The sequence below is a fragment of the Lolium perenne genome, chromosome 4 (assembly GCF_019359855.2).
Source record: "Lolium perenne isolate Kyuss_39 chromosome 4, Kyuss_2.0, whole genome shotgun sequence".
NCBI classification, from domain to species: domain Eukaryota; kingdom Viridiplantae; phylum Streptophyta; class Magnoliopsida; order Poales; family Poaceae; genus Lolium; species Lolium perenne.
Genome location: NC_067247.2, coordinates 361642874 through 361658047, shown reverse-complemented (window position 1 = coordinate 361658047; position 15174 = coordinate 361642874). Strand labels below are relative to the sequence as shown.

Here is a 15174-nt window from a genome sequence, read left to right as displayed (position 1 = left end):
CCCGCTAAGCTTCTGCCGGTAAAGCGATTCCGCGCTTGGGCGGACAGCGAAGACGATGATGATGACGAGGAGGAAGAGGAGGAGGATGAATCCTCCTCCTCCATCGGGTACCCGCCGACCAAGCGCTTCCGCTCCTGGGCGGACAGCGAGGACGATGATGATGACGAGGAAGACGAAGCTCCGGCCGAGGGCTGGGGCAGCAGCGACGAGGAACTTCCTGGGAGCAGCGCCGACGACATCGACGACGGCGACGATGAGGACAGCGACGACTAGTAGAGTAGGACTAGTAGTAGCGGTGCACTAGGCACCAGATCCCTCTTTTGAGAGCCATCGGCTCTTTCTTGTAAAGCCGCTCCTTTGAATTAATGGAAATTGTTCTTTCAATTCATCTTTCAATTAATCCAATTTCAATCCTTCCGCTTGCCACATCAAGAACGATAGCAACGTATCGGATTCTTTTTCCTTTAGACGCCCATGAAGCCGGACTCAAATATCGATTGGACCGTCAGCCAAGTACTTCTCAAATCCAGCCTGCGATTTGATACCTGACCATAAATTTTCGCAATACCATAGCCGATGACTATTCATCGGCTATTTTGAGAATCCAGTCTCTTTCCTTCTCTTGCAGCAATAGGACGGTCCAAAACCTGTAAAAGCCGACGGCCTCCTTTTCCGGCTCCTCTCCGTAGCTTTAGCAGTCTTCTTCTGCAACACCTCACTGCTTCCAGAGAAGATCACGATGCAGGGTCAGCCGATGCAACTCCAATCGGCTCCAAGACAGAGCATCTACCAAGTTAACTGCCCCCCGAGCCTTAATCAAGGCGAGAATACCGGCGAGGATGCACAGATCAAACAAGAAGGCTTTGACCTTAGGTAATCTGGTAATCCGAGATAGCCACCATGAAGAGTCAACCAGACTTGCCCTCATTGATCAGCTTTCTTCCACTGAACGCCGATGTCGTAGATGAAACACCAACAGCTTAACTGACGAAAAGGGTTGTCGGCTCATTGCAGCCGAGGCTGCTTCTCATTGTACATTCCCTCCAAGGAAACAAAAGTTCTTGAGGCCGAACTGAAAACCATTTTGGCGAAAATGTGAGCCCTGAGCACATAGCCGGTAGGTCTTGGTCTTGTGTAACTGTACTAGAGTCGATGACTGTGCATCAGCTTTGTTCCTTAGTTCTAAAGTCGATGCCCTTGCATCGGCTGTATATCGCGATGCTAGCGATGCTAATTTTTTTTTTTTTTTACTGGCCGATTTTTCTATCGGCCCCCAATATTTCAATGCATATATGTTCATCTGCACATATTCATCTGATTAGGTGCCCCCCGAGCCGGCGACGAATAATCGCAGATATCGGCTCTGTAGTCTAGCCAAGGCACCGTATTTGCACGTCGGCTTTGGTAGGACCAATGTTGATTCTCCCTGACTCAATCAGCCGACGTAAACCGCTGCCCAGTAGATCGACGTTGCATGTAAGCAGAACATGTGGTGAAGATAATTTTGGCCGATTGCTGGAATCGGCCTCCATATTGATTGAGGCGTTCAATGAAGGCATTGTGCTTTTCCTTCATATACCTTTGGGGGCCGATCCCAAGGATCGGCCTCGCCGCATTTGCTCATCGGTTTGCTTTTGCTACTCGGTCAAGCCAGTGGATAGGACCAGCCCAACCTCATCCTTTGTCATGTTGATGCACTCGTTGTCGTCCACCTTGAGTGTGTCGTTTAATCCTGGAGCACTAAGCTTCGTCGGAAGGACGAGCACCATGTTTGTGCCAGCCGATGTTTCATCATCGGCTTTCCTTTGCTTGGGGCGCCACTCCATTTTCCGTGGACGACCCTCTTCATCCAGGGTCCGCTGAACTTTCGCAGCCAGATCAGGTCGCGCCTTCCTTAGCGTATGCAGGTATAACCTTTCGGCTTCCTCCAAGCCGCGTAATCGTTGAACCCTGCGCTTTTGGGAACGGCTGAGCCCATCAGGGCACCACCTTGGCCGGTGGTACCTGTCTTCTTCTTCTTCTCCCTCGTCTTCTGAATCCTCGAGATCTTCCAACCGAGGGGACTCCGCGCGTTCGCTTTGTGTTGGGAGAGGCCCTAGACGTTTGAACACGGACACGTTGGCTTCCTCCTTCTTCTTCTGGTTGCATTCTGGGCAATTGCCGATTGTGGGCAATCGGCTCATTCCTGAATCCCAGCAGTGTCTGAAGAAGGGGCAGTCCCAGTGCCTATCGTTGTCGTCTTGCTCCCTTGATTTTCCTTTGGCACGGCGCTCGTGCTCCTCCTCATCGCGATCATGCCGACGATATCTTCTGGCTTCTCTAGCCAGACGATCTCTTTCATCATCATCTCTGGATCGTCGGCGTTGGTCATACTGACTCACATACTTGTTGAGGAGGTGATCAGAGAGGGGTCGCTGATATCTTATGTTCTTCACTTCTCCCTCTGTGACGTAGCGCTCCCCAGCATGACGGAGCCGATCACGTGGAGCGGCCTCCTCTGTGTCCTTGCTACGAGAGCAGCTGCCCTCGTCTCCATCCTTGCCAGAGTGGTGCCCAGGTCCTACCATGTTGACGCTGAACGAGGATCCTGGCTGGCAACCTTCAGGGTAAGTGCACTCCACCATGTTAACGGCGGGAAAGGGGTGAGTGTCGACCTTCATGGCGTACTGGTTGAAAATCGGACGTCCTTGTTCTATCGCCATTTGGATCTGCTGACGCCACACCCTGCAGTCGTTGGTGGCATGGGAGAGCGAGTTATGCCATTTGCAGTATGGCTTTCCGTTCAGCTCCTGTACCGTGGGGAATTTGAGACCTTCGGGTATCTTCAACTGCTTCTCCTTGAGCAGGAGGTCGAAAATTTGCTCAGTTTTGGTCACATCAAAATCAAACCCCCTGGGCGGACCTGGTGGCTTAACCCATTTGCAGGACACGGGGGTTGCCCCCCGAGTCCATTCAGCCACTGCTACTTCTTGGTCTCCCGCAAAGCCTTCATCTTCATCTGCCTCAACCAGGACTACCGCACGCTTGAATTTGTCCTGGTACAAGTCTGGATGGCGCTGTTCATATGCTGACAGTTTCTGAACCATGTGCGCCAGTGAAGGGTAGTCTGCTTGAGAGGCCATGTCCTTGATTTGCGAGGCCAGGCCCACCACTGCTAACTCGACTGCTTCCTTTTCAGTCACACGAGCCGAATAACATCGGTTCCTCAGATTTCTGAAGCGCTGGATGTACTCTGCCACAGTTTCTCCACGCTTCTGACGTATCTGTGCTAGATCGGCAAGGCCAGACTCGGAAGCTTCTGAGTGAAACTGCATGTGGAACTGTTCTTCCAACTGCTTCCAAGTCCGGATCGAGTCCGGTGGCAACGAAGTGTACCACCCGAAAGCCGATCCCGTGAGGGACTGTGCGAAGAACCTCACGCGTAGTGGATCCGACGCTGAGGCCGTTCCTAGCTGTGCCAAATATCGGCTCACATGCTCGATGGAGCTGGAACCATCCGATCCACTGAACTTGGAGAAGTCAGGGAGCCGATACTTGGGTGGTAGCGGGACCAACTCGTATTCATCGAGTACGGCTTGGAATAGCCGATTGTCCTCCTTTTCGGCACCATGCCGAATCGGTCCCTCAGATCGTCTTGATCTGATCCGCGGTCTTGGCTTGCAGAGTCGAACTCAAGATTCGTCGGGGTGGCGTGCTTAGCCAGCCATGCTTGCTTTTCCAGCTCTGAGCCAACTGCAGGAGCTGAGCTCGGAGGTTCGTCGGGGTGGCATATTTAGTTAGCCACGTCTCGCTTCTCAAGATCCGTTGTCGACGTTCCTCCCGCTTTCCCGAAGTCCCCGATGTCGCGGCCTGGTTTGTGAGCGCCCGATTACATCGCAGCCCGGCACGTATGTGCACATATACCCGTGAGGGATCTCCTTAGGCGCCTCATGCAAGAACTGGCAGTCACTAGGGTCACCACCGATCTTGTAGACGACGAATGCCGGTGAATTCGGCACTTCTGGTGCTGCCAACGCAAATGGCGGCGGTGGACGGGATCGGAGTGGCATCTCTCCTTGGTGTGTCCCGAGAGCTGGTCCCGACGGAGAGTATCTTGGTGCTCATGATCTCCTGGATCACCCGGAGAGCGACACGCTCCAAAGTGTTCACCAGGTTCTCGAGTGACGGTGCAATGAGTGAGCCACCAAGTAGTTGATCTCCGACGTAGGGACCGGTGCGTTCTTCTCGACGGGGCAGAGGTCTATCCCATCGAGTGCACCATCAGGCGAGAACCCCTTCCACCTGATGCCATGTGAACGGGTTCTGTGGAAAGAGCCGATGAGGTCGGCTCCGAGGATGGCTTTGACCTCGTCATACTTCTTCTTGAGCTCGTCGGTCAGATCCTCGTACGTGACTGGAGTGCCGTCCGCCATCTCAGATGTAGATGGCGATGTGGTTGATGATGAAGCTTGTCCCACCGGGCGTGCCAGAATGTGTTGCGGTCAAAACCCACCGGCGGGCAGCGACGGACAACACGAGAGCCGGGAACAACTTAGGGCTGCGGCCGCCCCTGGTCCCTCCGAGCGACGGCCCGCAAAGCCTCTGGTACACACGTCCGATGCTGATGCAAGGGCGTGCCACCTGACCTATACCTGGTCAGGAAGGTGATGGAGATGCCTCGCTTAGTTTCCTGCATGACATACACGTAAACATTAAATACGAGTCTCGATCGGCTCTCAGGTTATCCTGTGAATCGGCTCAAGGAGCCGATCCACCCATGATTCGTACGAGGTGCACGAATATATGGTGGTCCTGCTTGATCAAGATAAAGCTAAAGCGATCTACGACGATTTAGGGTTTTCACCGCATAATCGGATCATCCTACTCACGATTGGGCCTCGCGGCCACGCACGGTGATCGTAAGCCGATCCTAGACAAGGCCTAAAAACCAACACGAGGTTGATCCCCGGAACATCCTGTCTAGGACTAGCAAACGACACCCTACGTGCCGCTGGATCCTCCAACCCTTTGTAAGGCCTAACTATTGCAGATATTAAACTAATCCTTGAAGAACAAGGAGCAACCGTAACGGATCGGATCTACTAAATAATGATCAAGCGGGGTGCCGCCCCTACACCTAAGATAGGTGTAAGGGCGGCTAGATATGCAAGGGTTGCACTACGATAGCATGTAATACGAAGAACAATGCTAACCCTAACATATCTAAGATAACTACGTTGCTCGCCATCAAAAAGGCTTCAGTACGAGCAACGCATGAACAACGAGCATAAGCTTGTGCTGCCTAGATCGCAAGATGCGATCTAGGCAGCATGATGCTTACCGGTAGAAACCCTCGAGACGAAGGAGTTGGCGATGCGCCGAGATTGATTTGTGGTTGAACGTTGGTTGTTGTTTATTTCATAAACCCTAGATACATATTTATAGTCCAGGGGACTTTCTAACGTGGGAATAATCCCCACCGTACACGAGACAAATTTTACCTAAACGACACGTATCCTACTATATTACAGATACACGGGCCAACTAGCCCAAACTTTGTATAACAGGCCGATTCACGTATTTCCTCCATGTATATTCTTCAAATCCATCTTGATCGCGGCCCACCTCTAACTCGGTCAATTTCTGGTGATAACAGAAATACAATTTACTTGACCGGACTACAAAGTGGGATAGATCTAGTGCAGCTTTGCAACCTTAGGGGACTCAATCTAGGCAAGATGAGAATCAACATGTGGTTGAATAGTTAAGAGGACAGTGATACCTCAGCAATTAGAGTTCAAACCTTAAGTTTAACATTCCGTTGTGTTACAAAAGCAGAACATTCTTTGATGGGAGGCGATGTTTCGTTTATAGCGAGACACGGTGTGGTGACTTTGTCAATTCCAGATCATAAAATTATAAGGATAGAGTGTGCCTGAGTTTACAAGGATGATTACACACTACTCCCTCCGTCCACAAATAAGTGTTTCGCAAAAAAAAGGAAAAAAAAGTCAATCCAGAAATTTCGTCGCTTTGCTCTGATTAGAAACGGTAGAAATAGAACTGGGTACCCTCTCGTCTCCGATGCTCCGAATCCGATCCCATCCCCGAAATTCCCAAATCAGTCGCGAGCGATGAAGAACCCTAATCATCCTCCAGCAGCCAAGCCCTCCGCCTCCTCCAAGCCGCCGGCCTCCGCCTCCGCCTCCGCCAAGTCCCCCGCCGACATGGCTGCCCGCAAGTCGCGCTGGGGCCCGCCACCCGCCGGCGCCGCACCCGGCTCCGCCGGAGAGAAGGGCGTGTCCACCTCCCGCCGCACCCCGACCCCCACTCCCTCCTCCAACGCCAGACGGCACCCCCCTGCACCGCTCGCCCGCAACCCACCCTCGCCCGCCGCCGCCATCCGCGCGCCGCCGCCGGCGGAGACGCCTCCGCCGCCGCAGTACGGCTTCAACAACCTCGACCGCCGCACCATGCTGCTGGCCGACGGCACCGTGCGCACCTACTTCGCCCTGCCCCCCGACTACCCGTTCGAGCCCGCCCCTTTCCCCCCGCCCGCGCATCTCCCGCTCCATGCCGGCCCCGAGGCCTGGCCGCCGCAGCAGCAGTTCCCGCCGCACGACGCCAAGCGCAAGCACCACGCCGACCCCGACGAGGGCTTCTCCAGGTACCCCAAGCAGCCCCGGTTCGAGGCGCCGCACCACCCTTCGCAGGCGCCGCCTCCCGTCGACCGCCAGGCGGTTAGGAAGGCGTTCCTCAAGTACTCCAAGATGCTCAACGAGAGCACCGCGCAGAAGCGGAGCTACCTTGAAGGTGGACGCGTCCCGTGCCTCCCCTGCGGCAGGTTTGGTGATCCTGCCTTGCTTGTCACTTTCTTCCTGGGGAACATTCTTGTGCAGATTGTAGCCAGGTTTCTGTGCTGGTTCCTTTCCATTGTCGAGCTCCTTCTTACGCTCTGACTTCGTATGTCTTTGCTCTCTGTTTCTTATATTGTCCTAAACTGACAGTGATACTGTATGCCTATATCATGTGTATGTCTTAATCGCTGGAGAGACCTGCTGCACGAATGCTAACCAATAGTTTCGTGCGCCGTAGATTTCTATGTTGTTCGATTTGCGCGCTATTTAATCGCGGTCTATTTGGCAAGACAACTGGTTGTCTGTTCATTTTTCTAGATGTCAGTTAGTACTAGTTGTAAGGAATTCTAGCTTTGGTATTGCCTCCATTTCATCTGGTTCAGGCCTGGAATTGAAATGCACTTGATGCAGTGCGCCGATAGATTTTCTGCGCTGTGCTACTAGGTGCAATGCCTATGCCATTATGGTTCCTAAAATTGGTTTCAGTTATTGAAGTTTCTATTTTCTCAAGCGAGGAGAGTTACCGTATCATCATATTATACCAGACCATTTAATTGTTGCAATCGCTTTGTGCTCCTTTCCTGTCCGGGCGTATATCTGTGAGCATGCCTTGGGCTAATACATGTGATTCATGCTGTTTCTTTTCTACCCACTTAAGCTCAAAGCAAAGTGGCATTTTACGTTCGTGATCACGAGAGAACCGCGAGGCTTTCTCTTCTAGGTGTGGCATATAAAATCAAACTTCTTGCTGTTATTTGAAACTTGGGTATTAGACTATCGTTGCAGAGCTTGGAAGTTATGAATTTCCTTTCATTTTGTCAGAGCTACATGTTGTGTGGTGTTTCTGATTCAGCATACTGTGGAATATACTCTTCTGCAACAATATATATACTGCCTATTGTGCTTTACTTTTCTCAGATGAGTAGTTACTTATTTGCTGATACTGCTCAGAGAGATTTGGTACAATATGCTTCTTTGTTGGCTACGAATAGTAGTTGTTTGTGTTATTCTAGTTTGAATCCTGTGCCAGCCGGAATGTACCATTCCACCACCCAAAGCAGCTCAGCAGAGGCTACATTCTGTACTACCTGAGTTCTCTCTTATTGTATCCATTCTGGTCAACTATGGTTTTGAGTGATTTGCAAGTAGGAGCAGACCTCGTAGCACCCTGCATCGGCAATGGGTACCCATCACCTGCGTACCCGCCGGGTAAAAACCCAATAGAAGTACGGGTATGGGACAAAATATTACCCATGGGTTTGTAAATGGAAAAATATTATACCCATCGGGTAGAGCGGGTATGGTTATGGGATCGTAGAACCCATACCCACGTACCCATTTACCCATCTAAATTAGACAAATGAGCCGCTCTAATATTCTAAAGTACTTAATTTTACTCCTAATCACGCCTTCATGTTGCTAGGGTTGAACCTCACGCTTCTTGGTCTTACAATCGTTGGTAGATTAGTGATGCTTACAACCCTATTTGTGATCGCTTCACCTCATGTCATATTTTTTGATTAATTTGATGTGTTTTAAGCATGAGTATTTTTACCCGCGGGTACCCATTTACCCTGCCGGGTGACGGGTATGGGAAAATGTTATACCTGTTGGCGGGTATGGGCACGGGTGACGGGTAATATTGGAGACGACGGGTACGGGTATGGGATGGCTCTACCCGTACCCATACCCTGCGGGTGCCATCCCTCACGCCCTGATGCGGCGCTTGCCTTAGATCTGTGTACGAGTAGTGCCAAAGCTGTACTGCTTCACTGCCGCATGCACAGCTTCATGTTGTATACACATGCTGCTTACATAGTAATAAAAACTGAACTGAGCCACGACCCAACTAGAAAACCCTGGAACGAGTGGCCTGTCCTTTCTGGTGCAGTAAGAACACCATTTAAGCATATGAACTGGAGAAACCCCAGTCTGACCATCTGATTCAGCAAAACTAGGACAGTCAAACAACCAAGTGCGCCAGGGGATTCCTCTTTTGATATTCCGCCGAAATTCGGTGCGTGGGTGGGACTTGAAACCGCGACCTCACTCACTGAGGTCCGAACTCCATTCGCCACTAACCAACTAGACCTGATTGCTTTGTTGTATAATCCCAAGTTAGGACATATTTGTACTTTCATGAACCAGTTTCATATTTGGTGAACCAGTGGTTTGACCAATGAATCGATGAATTTAGAGCCTGAACCATCATTCCTCCGTCTTTTAGAAGTATGGTCAGGAGCTTGATACTACGTGGCGGGGTACTAAGTGCAAGTTTTTTTTTTTTTTGAGAATTGTGAGGGAGGATGGGATAGTGGGACAGAAATGGAGACATGAACGGGCGTGTGGCCAGTATGTCCCGTTTGTGTGTCTTTCTAATGATATTGCGTTTGAATGCTTGCTTACACATGTCATCGCTACAATTCATGTCGGGAGGGGTCTGTGAGAACACGTACGTGTAATAGAGCTGTGAACCAATGGATTATATTATTGCAATTTCATAAAAAACATCTTGAAATGGTAAGCCCAAATAGGCTTGTACGACCGTACGACATGTTCCCATCCAAGAGGCAAACCTCAAAGCAATTGACAACAATGTTGGCAATGGAATATTTTGCTTGTACCTTTTAGGTGTATCTATGGATAGTTTGGTAAACCATGACATAGTGATTTTGCAGTAGGTAAGGCGATAGAGAAATAGCTGTTATTATTCTATCAAAATATTATTTGTTTGCTGCTTATTTTTTTAAATAATCTTATCCCATCGGGGACTTGGAGATATCGCAGCTGTACAGGCACCACTATTATTTATTACACCCAGACTCAGCCAACATGGCTGGAGAAAACGTGGACCAGATAGGTTGTTTGCTCTAGGTCTATGGGCCATGATAAATTGTTTTAAAAATAATTTATCTCAGCGGGGACTTGGAGATATCATCGTTGTAGAGGCACCACTATTATCTGTTATTACACCTGGATTCGGCCAACATGGCTGGAGTAAACATGGACCAGATAGGTTGTTCGCTCTAGGTCTATGGGCCATGATAATCGTCCGTCTGAAATTTAAACCTACAACCTCCTGCTTGAGCTGGTTTATAATCAATTTGCATGTAAAAACATAGTATATTCAACAAAACTAGCACATTTTAATTGTCTTGCTACTTCTTAAATGTAATTATAGCTAATTTATTACATCTATATATTAGAGGAGTGTTTTAGGGAAAGCACGGGGCCCACTGGTCACCAGTGACCAACTGATAATAAGATCCTAGTAGATGGCTAGAAGGCTCTGTCAGCCCTTCAAATGGCAACATGAATTATTCCTTCGTCCAAAGGGTATTAGGGCAGTAAATAGTTACTCCGTGAATGTCATCTTATCTCCACTTAACTACATTTAATATATTTTGACTGTGAAGGAGAAGTGAAAAAGGACAAAAGGTAGACACGACCAAATTTCCTTTTGCATATCCTCCTTGGTTTCCATTTGTGATGTTTGTTCAGACTCACCATATCTTATACTCCATATGGTATATCTTGATAATCTTCATCTCTTTCCATAGTTCATGCAAAATCATCCCATCTCGAAAGCTCACTTTTCTTGTTCTACAAACTGGTCGTTTGCATGGTTACCTTTCCTAACATGTTCACAAGGATTTTCCTACACACAGGTTCCATCAAAACCCTTTGATAGAACAACTTTCCTCTTTTACCCTTCATTCTAATCAGCAGTCAGAAGTGAATGCGCTTGCGCGTGTGTACAACTTAGAGAGGGTGATCTGTACAAATGGCAAGCTTAGCGGTTGGCGAGTCTAGGGGATAAATGGATGAGTTGGTCTCATTTGTGGGCCGATACATGGTTGTAACCGCTCCTTATGTATGCATGGTAGAAGGTACATCCCATTTGGGGTGGTGGAAATATGGGCCAATTACTAAGGGATAGTCAGAATAACCTCATGGCCTTTCTGTGTGTGTGGTGGGGTGTTAGTCCTACGAAAGCTCCAGCACTGCCCTGCTGCGTCGTAGGCAACATCACACAGTGCCAGCTGGAGTAGCCAGTAGGTTACTTAATTAGTGAACATGAACAAACATCTCTACTCTTTTCTGCCCATGGCCTCTTCTTTACCATTGGAATCCCATTCATGCTTTCTCATGGACCATGTGGGATTGATATATTTTGCTGCTTGTCATATAAAGTTTGTCACGGTTACATTTATTTTGGTAGTTTTCAGCTCGTTGACCACATCCTAATTTTTTGTGATCATGTCTGGTCAATGTGCACAATTCCAGGTCTTCTAAGGACTTCGCTGATGTGCATGGGCTTGTCATGCATGCTTACAACCCACCAAATGCTGATTCATATGTTGATCATCTTGGTTTACACAAGGCATTATGCGTCCTTATGGGATGGGATTATACAAAAGCCCCTGATAATTCTAAGGCATACCAATCATTACCTCCTGACCTTGTTCGAGCAAGTAGGGAGGACCTTATTATGTGGCCGCCAACTGTTATCATTCGTAACACTGCCTATGGGAGGAAGAAAGATGGACGCTCTGAGGGTTTAGGGAACAAAGAAATGGATAAGAAGATTGCAGGTATGTATATATTGCAGTCTCTGACTTATAACGTGAACAGTTCCATAGTTGGTTGGATAAGTGCACATAAGAGGTTTCTTATTTGCACTCGATGTGCTTGGTATCCATTTTCATCACATCTATGCAGAAAAGTACAGGGGCATTGGATCACGTAGAAAGGAACCAAAAACCTTTTATAGTGTCACTTTTGTGGCCCATCACATAGAAAGGAACAAAAAAACTTATATAATGACGCTTTAATGGCTCATCACCCTGGTCCTTCACTTCCACTTCAATATCATTAGAGCATTCCTTTTATGTTAGGTCTATTAGAATTGAATGTACATGACCATTGGATAGGCTGTCAAACTGATGGATTTGAGAAGGAATATTTCTCATTTTTATACGACCTCAGTCTGCTTACTATTATCTTAGGCCTGTAGTGCGTCACTGTCATGTGGCAAGGTTGACAAAGCTGACTGTTTGTGTCAAGTAGCTAACTTGATATGAACTTGTAATCTTGTATGTTCATAACTTTTGTTAGGCAGGGTGAGGGTCATGCGGTTATTCTATTTTGTTGGGTCATAGAGCAGAACTGTCTTGGCTGATTGGACATGCTGAGGCAGTAGCTCCATAGTGTTAGATTATTTTTTACCGAAGAATGTTAAAGTCATGATACTGCGCTCTTGCAAGCTTGATCTCTGCAGGAGTGGTGGAGTATCTCGTGTGCCTTGTTAGTCTGCAAAAGATTTCTGGCATCTAATGCTTCATTAGATGGATTTCGTTGCATATGCATCCCTTGGAAAGCAATTAATGCATAGAGTACTATATTGACTGCAAGTTATTGCACTGTCCATGCGAAATTAGTTTGTGCACCCTGGTTTCAAATTCATGTATCATGTTACATTCTGATATGTGAGTCTGCAAAGCACCACATACTCCCACTATGTTTCTTTGGGCTTTTTGGTTCCCCCTAAGCCTGTCAGGCCTACAGTTAGGCATCCCACAATTCTTAGGGTGTGTTTGGTTTGGGAACCAAGTAGAATCTGGTGTCATGGTTCCATTCCATAGGAATGGGTTGGTTCCATTCCTGTGTTTGGTTTGAGCTTAAAGATATAATGGGTTGGTTCTGTTCCTGTGTTTGGTTGAAGAGCAGAATGGGGCAGATTCTGGGAATAGAAGAGGTGAGCAAGTGTGGAGTGCCTTTACAAGTGTGGCAACTGACAAGAGAATAGAGGAGGTGATCTGGTGTTGGGTGGCTTTAGCATTTTGGATCTAGAGGGAATATTCTTTTTTTGAGGAACCACCTCGCTCTGTTCTATTTTTCAACCAAACACCAGAACGACCTTCAGGTGCAGTACCGTTTCATTACATTCCACCTGGTGACCTGAACCAGACACACGCTTAGTCGAGTGTTTGTTTGGTTACCACAAGTGTGGCTTCTTGCCACTCTTTACTATTCACATTGACCTGTCCCAGAATTTTGCTTAGTATGGTGCTGACTGTGTTTACTAAGATTTGGAAATAGGGGAAGGGTAGACTATAGTATTATAGGAAGAGTAGACTATAGCATTATATTTGGGGTTCACATTCCTATCTAAACCAAATATCTTATGTAGCAATAATGTTGATTGTGCAATTTAGAATTGATTTTTGAGCCGCACTTAGGCATTGAGAAATGAAACCACATGAGAAGTATTGTTCCCAGTTATGCAACTGTTGCTCTGTTGAGCACATATTTATGTAGCAATGCCGTATACAGCACAGTAATATTTGCTGTGTTGTCATCTATCTTTGTTTTCAGAACTAGGGTTTGCTGGTGGCAAGTCGAAGTCCTTGTATGGAAAGGAAGGGCATCTTGGTCAGACACTTATCAAGTTTGCCAACAATCCAGCTGGCTTGAAGGAGGCTGAACGCCTTGCTGAGTTCCTGGAGAGGCAAGATCATGGACGTGTAGGTTGGTCACGGGTACAAGCCACTCACTCTTTAGATCCTGATACAAGCCCTTTGCTGGTTGAGACCGATAACAGGGGTGAGAAAAAGAGGATCCTTTATGGGTACCTAGCAATTTCATCTGATCTGGATGAATTAGACTCAGATTCGAGGAAAAGGGCCACCCTCAAGAGCAGAAACGAATTTGACCCATCTGACTAGTCTCTTTGCAAAAATGCCCACCTTCCTGTCAGTCTATTTAGTTTGCATCAAAACTTGTGTATCGTACCTTCAATGTGGATTTCATAGAAACATCGTACAGCTTTGCTCCAAAATCTTCGAGTACAATACCTGCTCGTAGGATGCTTATAATCGTTATAATTATTCCTGAGATTTATTTTCACCAAGGTGTGTCTGGCAGGCATCCATTGTTCACTGATTGAATGGTTATCTGGAAGAGTATAACTATCCTTCCAAATTGTTAGTTATGTATGTGATCATCAGCAGTCTCCAATATGAAGCGTGATGTTTGTCTCGTCTGTTGTGCGCCTGGTAGTGGTACCTAATTATCTTAGCACCGTGGATTGAATATTGAAAGTGAAGATGCGACATGCCTTTTTTTTTTTTTTTTTTTTTTTTGCATTAGGTTGGTACTACTACTATATCAATCTTGGATGGTTGTCCACTTTTTACTGGCCTTTACATTTGAGTAGGGCTCGCGGCAATCTGTTGCATGGGACTAGATGGTAAAGCCTCCTATATGCCTTCTGGTTCTTGTTAGTACATTTTTGTTCATTTCATGTTTGCATTAGGAGCAGCTGTGATTTTGTTCCACCACTTTGACCGTTAGGTGCTGAAACAAACAAGGTTCAAAGATTAGCAGAGAATCATGCACATGTTTATCATAGTTGCTCGTTGTTAATATTGAAATTTAGGTGCACATTCAAGTAGGTAGAGATTAGCTGAAGTATCAGACATTAGTTACACCTCAAAAGAATATTAAGTTAGTATGGAGTAATAATTTATAGGTCAATGATTGGAACAAGTAAACTGAAACCTTGGCGTGTGGTAATTCTGCCAGTGTGAGTCTAAGCATAGATATGTATTTCTCCTGCTTTCTGTACATTATTCTTTACCATGCCATTGCCCATTCTGCTTCTTGGAACTGAATGCTTGCTGTTGTCCAAGGTTTTCCATTTCCATCCCTGTTTGTGGCTCCATAGCATATGACAGAAGTGGTAGTGGCACGTCATCTCTTTCCAATTGGACAGTGTTCGTCCATGTCCACTCTCCAGCAGGGTGCAAGTTCTGGTTTTACCGGCATTCCTAGTTGGTGTGAGTGCAGCAGTATCGCTGTGTGTCCTAGTGCTCCTTCTGCCGTGTTTGTCATGTCCATACGGCCATATCATCACCAGTTTTGTTTCTCGGAGTCAGCCGAATGCTGCTTGTTATCTAAATTAGGGTTGGTTCAGAGCAGAGAGTGTGTAGGGGAAGTGATAGTGGCACGTCCCCTCTTTCTAAATTTACAGTATTTCATGGAGTATACTCAGTATACTGCATCTGCACTCTCCGCCACGGTGCCAAATCTGCTTCTGCTTATTGTTGCTGACTGCTGCTTGCCCACTCAGCTGTGCGTGCGCGTGGCTGGCCGCCAAAGACGATCATGTCCTTGCCGGCATGTACCACCATGATGTAATCTGGGGCGGCCTGGATTGAGGAGCGTGTCTGGTGGCAAGCTGCGACGGCAGAAGTCGGACGATGGCTTGACGCGCTCCTGTGTATATTCCGTCCAGTGGAGCTCCTAGGGGGTGGTTGCCTGTGTTGTTGGTAGC

General features: G+C 47.6%; 1 protein-coding gene across 1 annotated transcript; it reads left to right on the top strand.

The window, feature by feature from the left end:
* The first annotated feature begins 6011 nt into the window (after positions 1-6011).
* Positions 6012-13745, top strand: LOC127296803 (uncharacterized). Its single transcript, XM_051327028.2, has 3 exons — positions 6012-6823; positions 11124-11431; positions 13215-13745. Exons 1-3 carry the CDS (start codon positions 6114-6116, stop codon positions 13562-13564), a joined length of 1368 nt encoding a protein of 455 aa, XP_051182988.1. The 5' UTR covers positions 6012-6113; the 3' UTR covers positions 13565-13745.
* The last annotated feature ends 1429 nt before the right edge of the window (positions 13746-15174 follow it).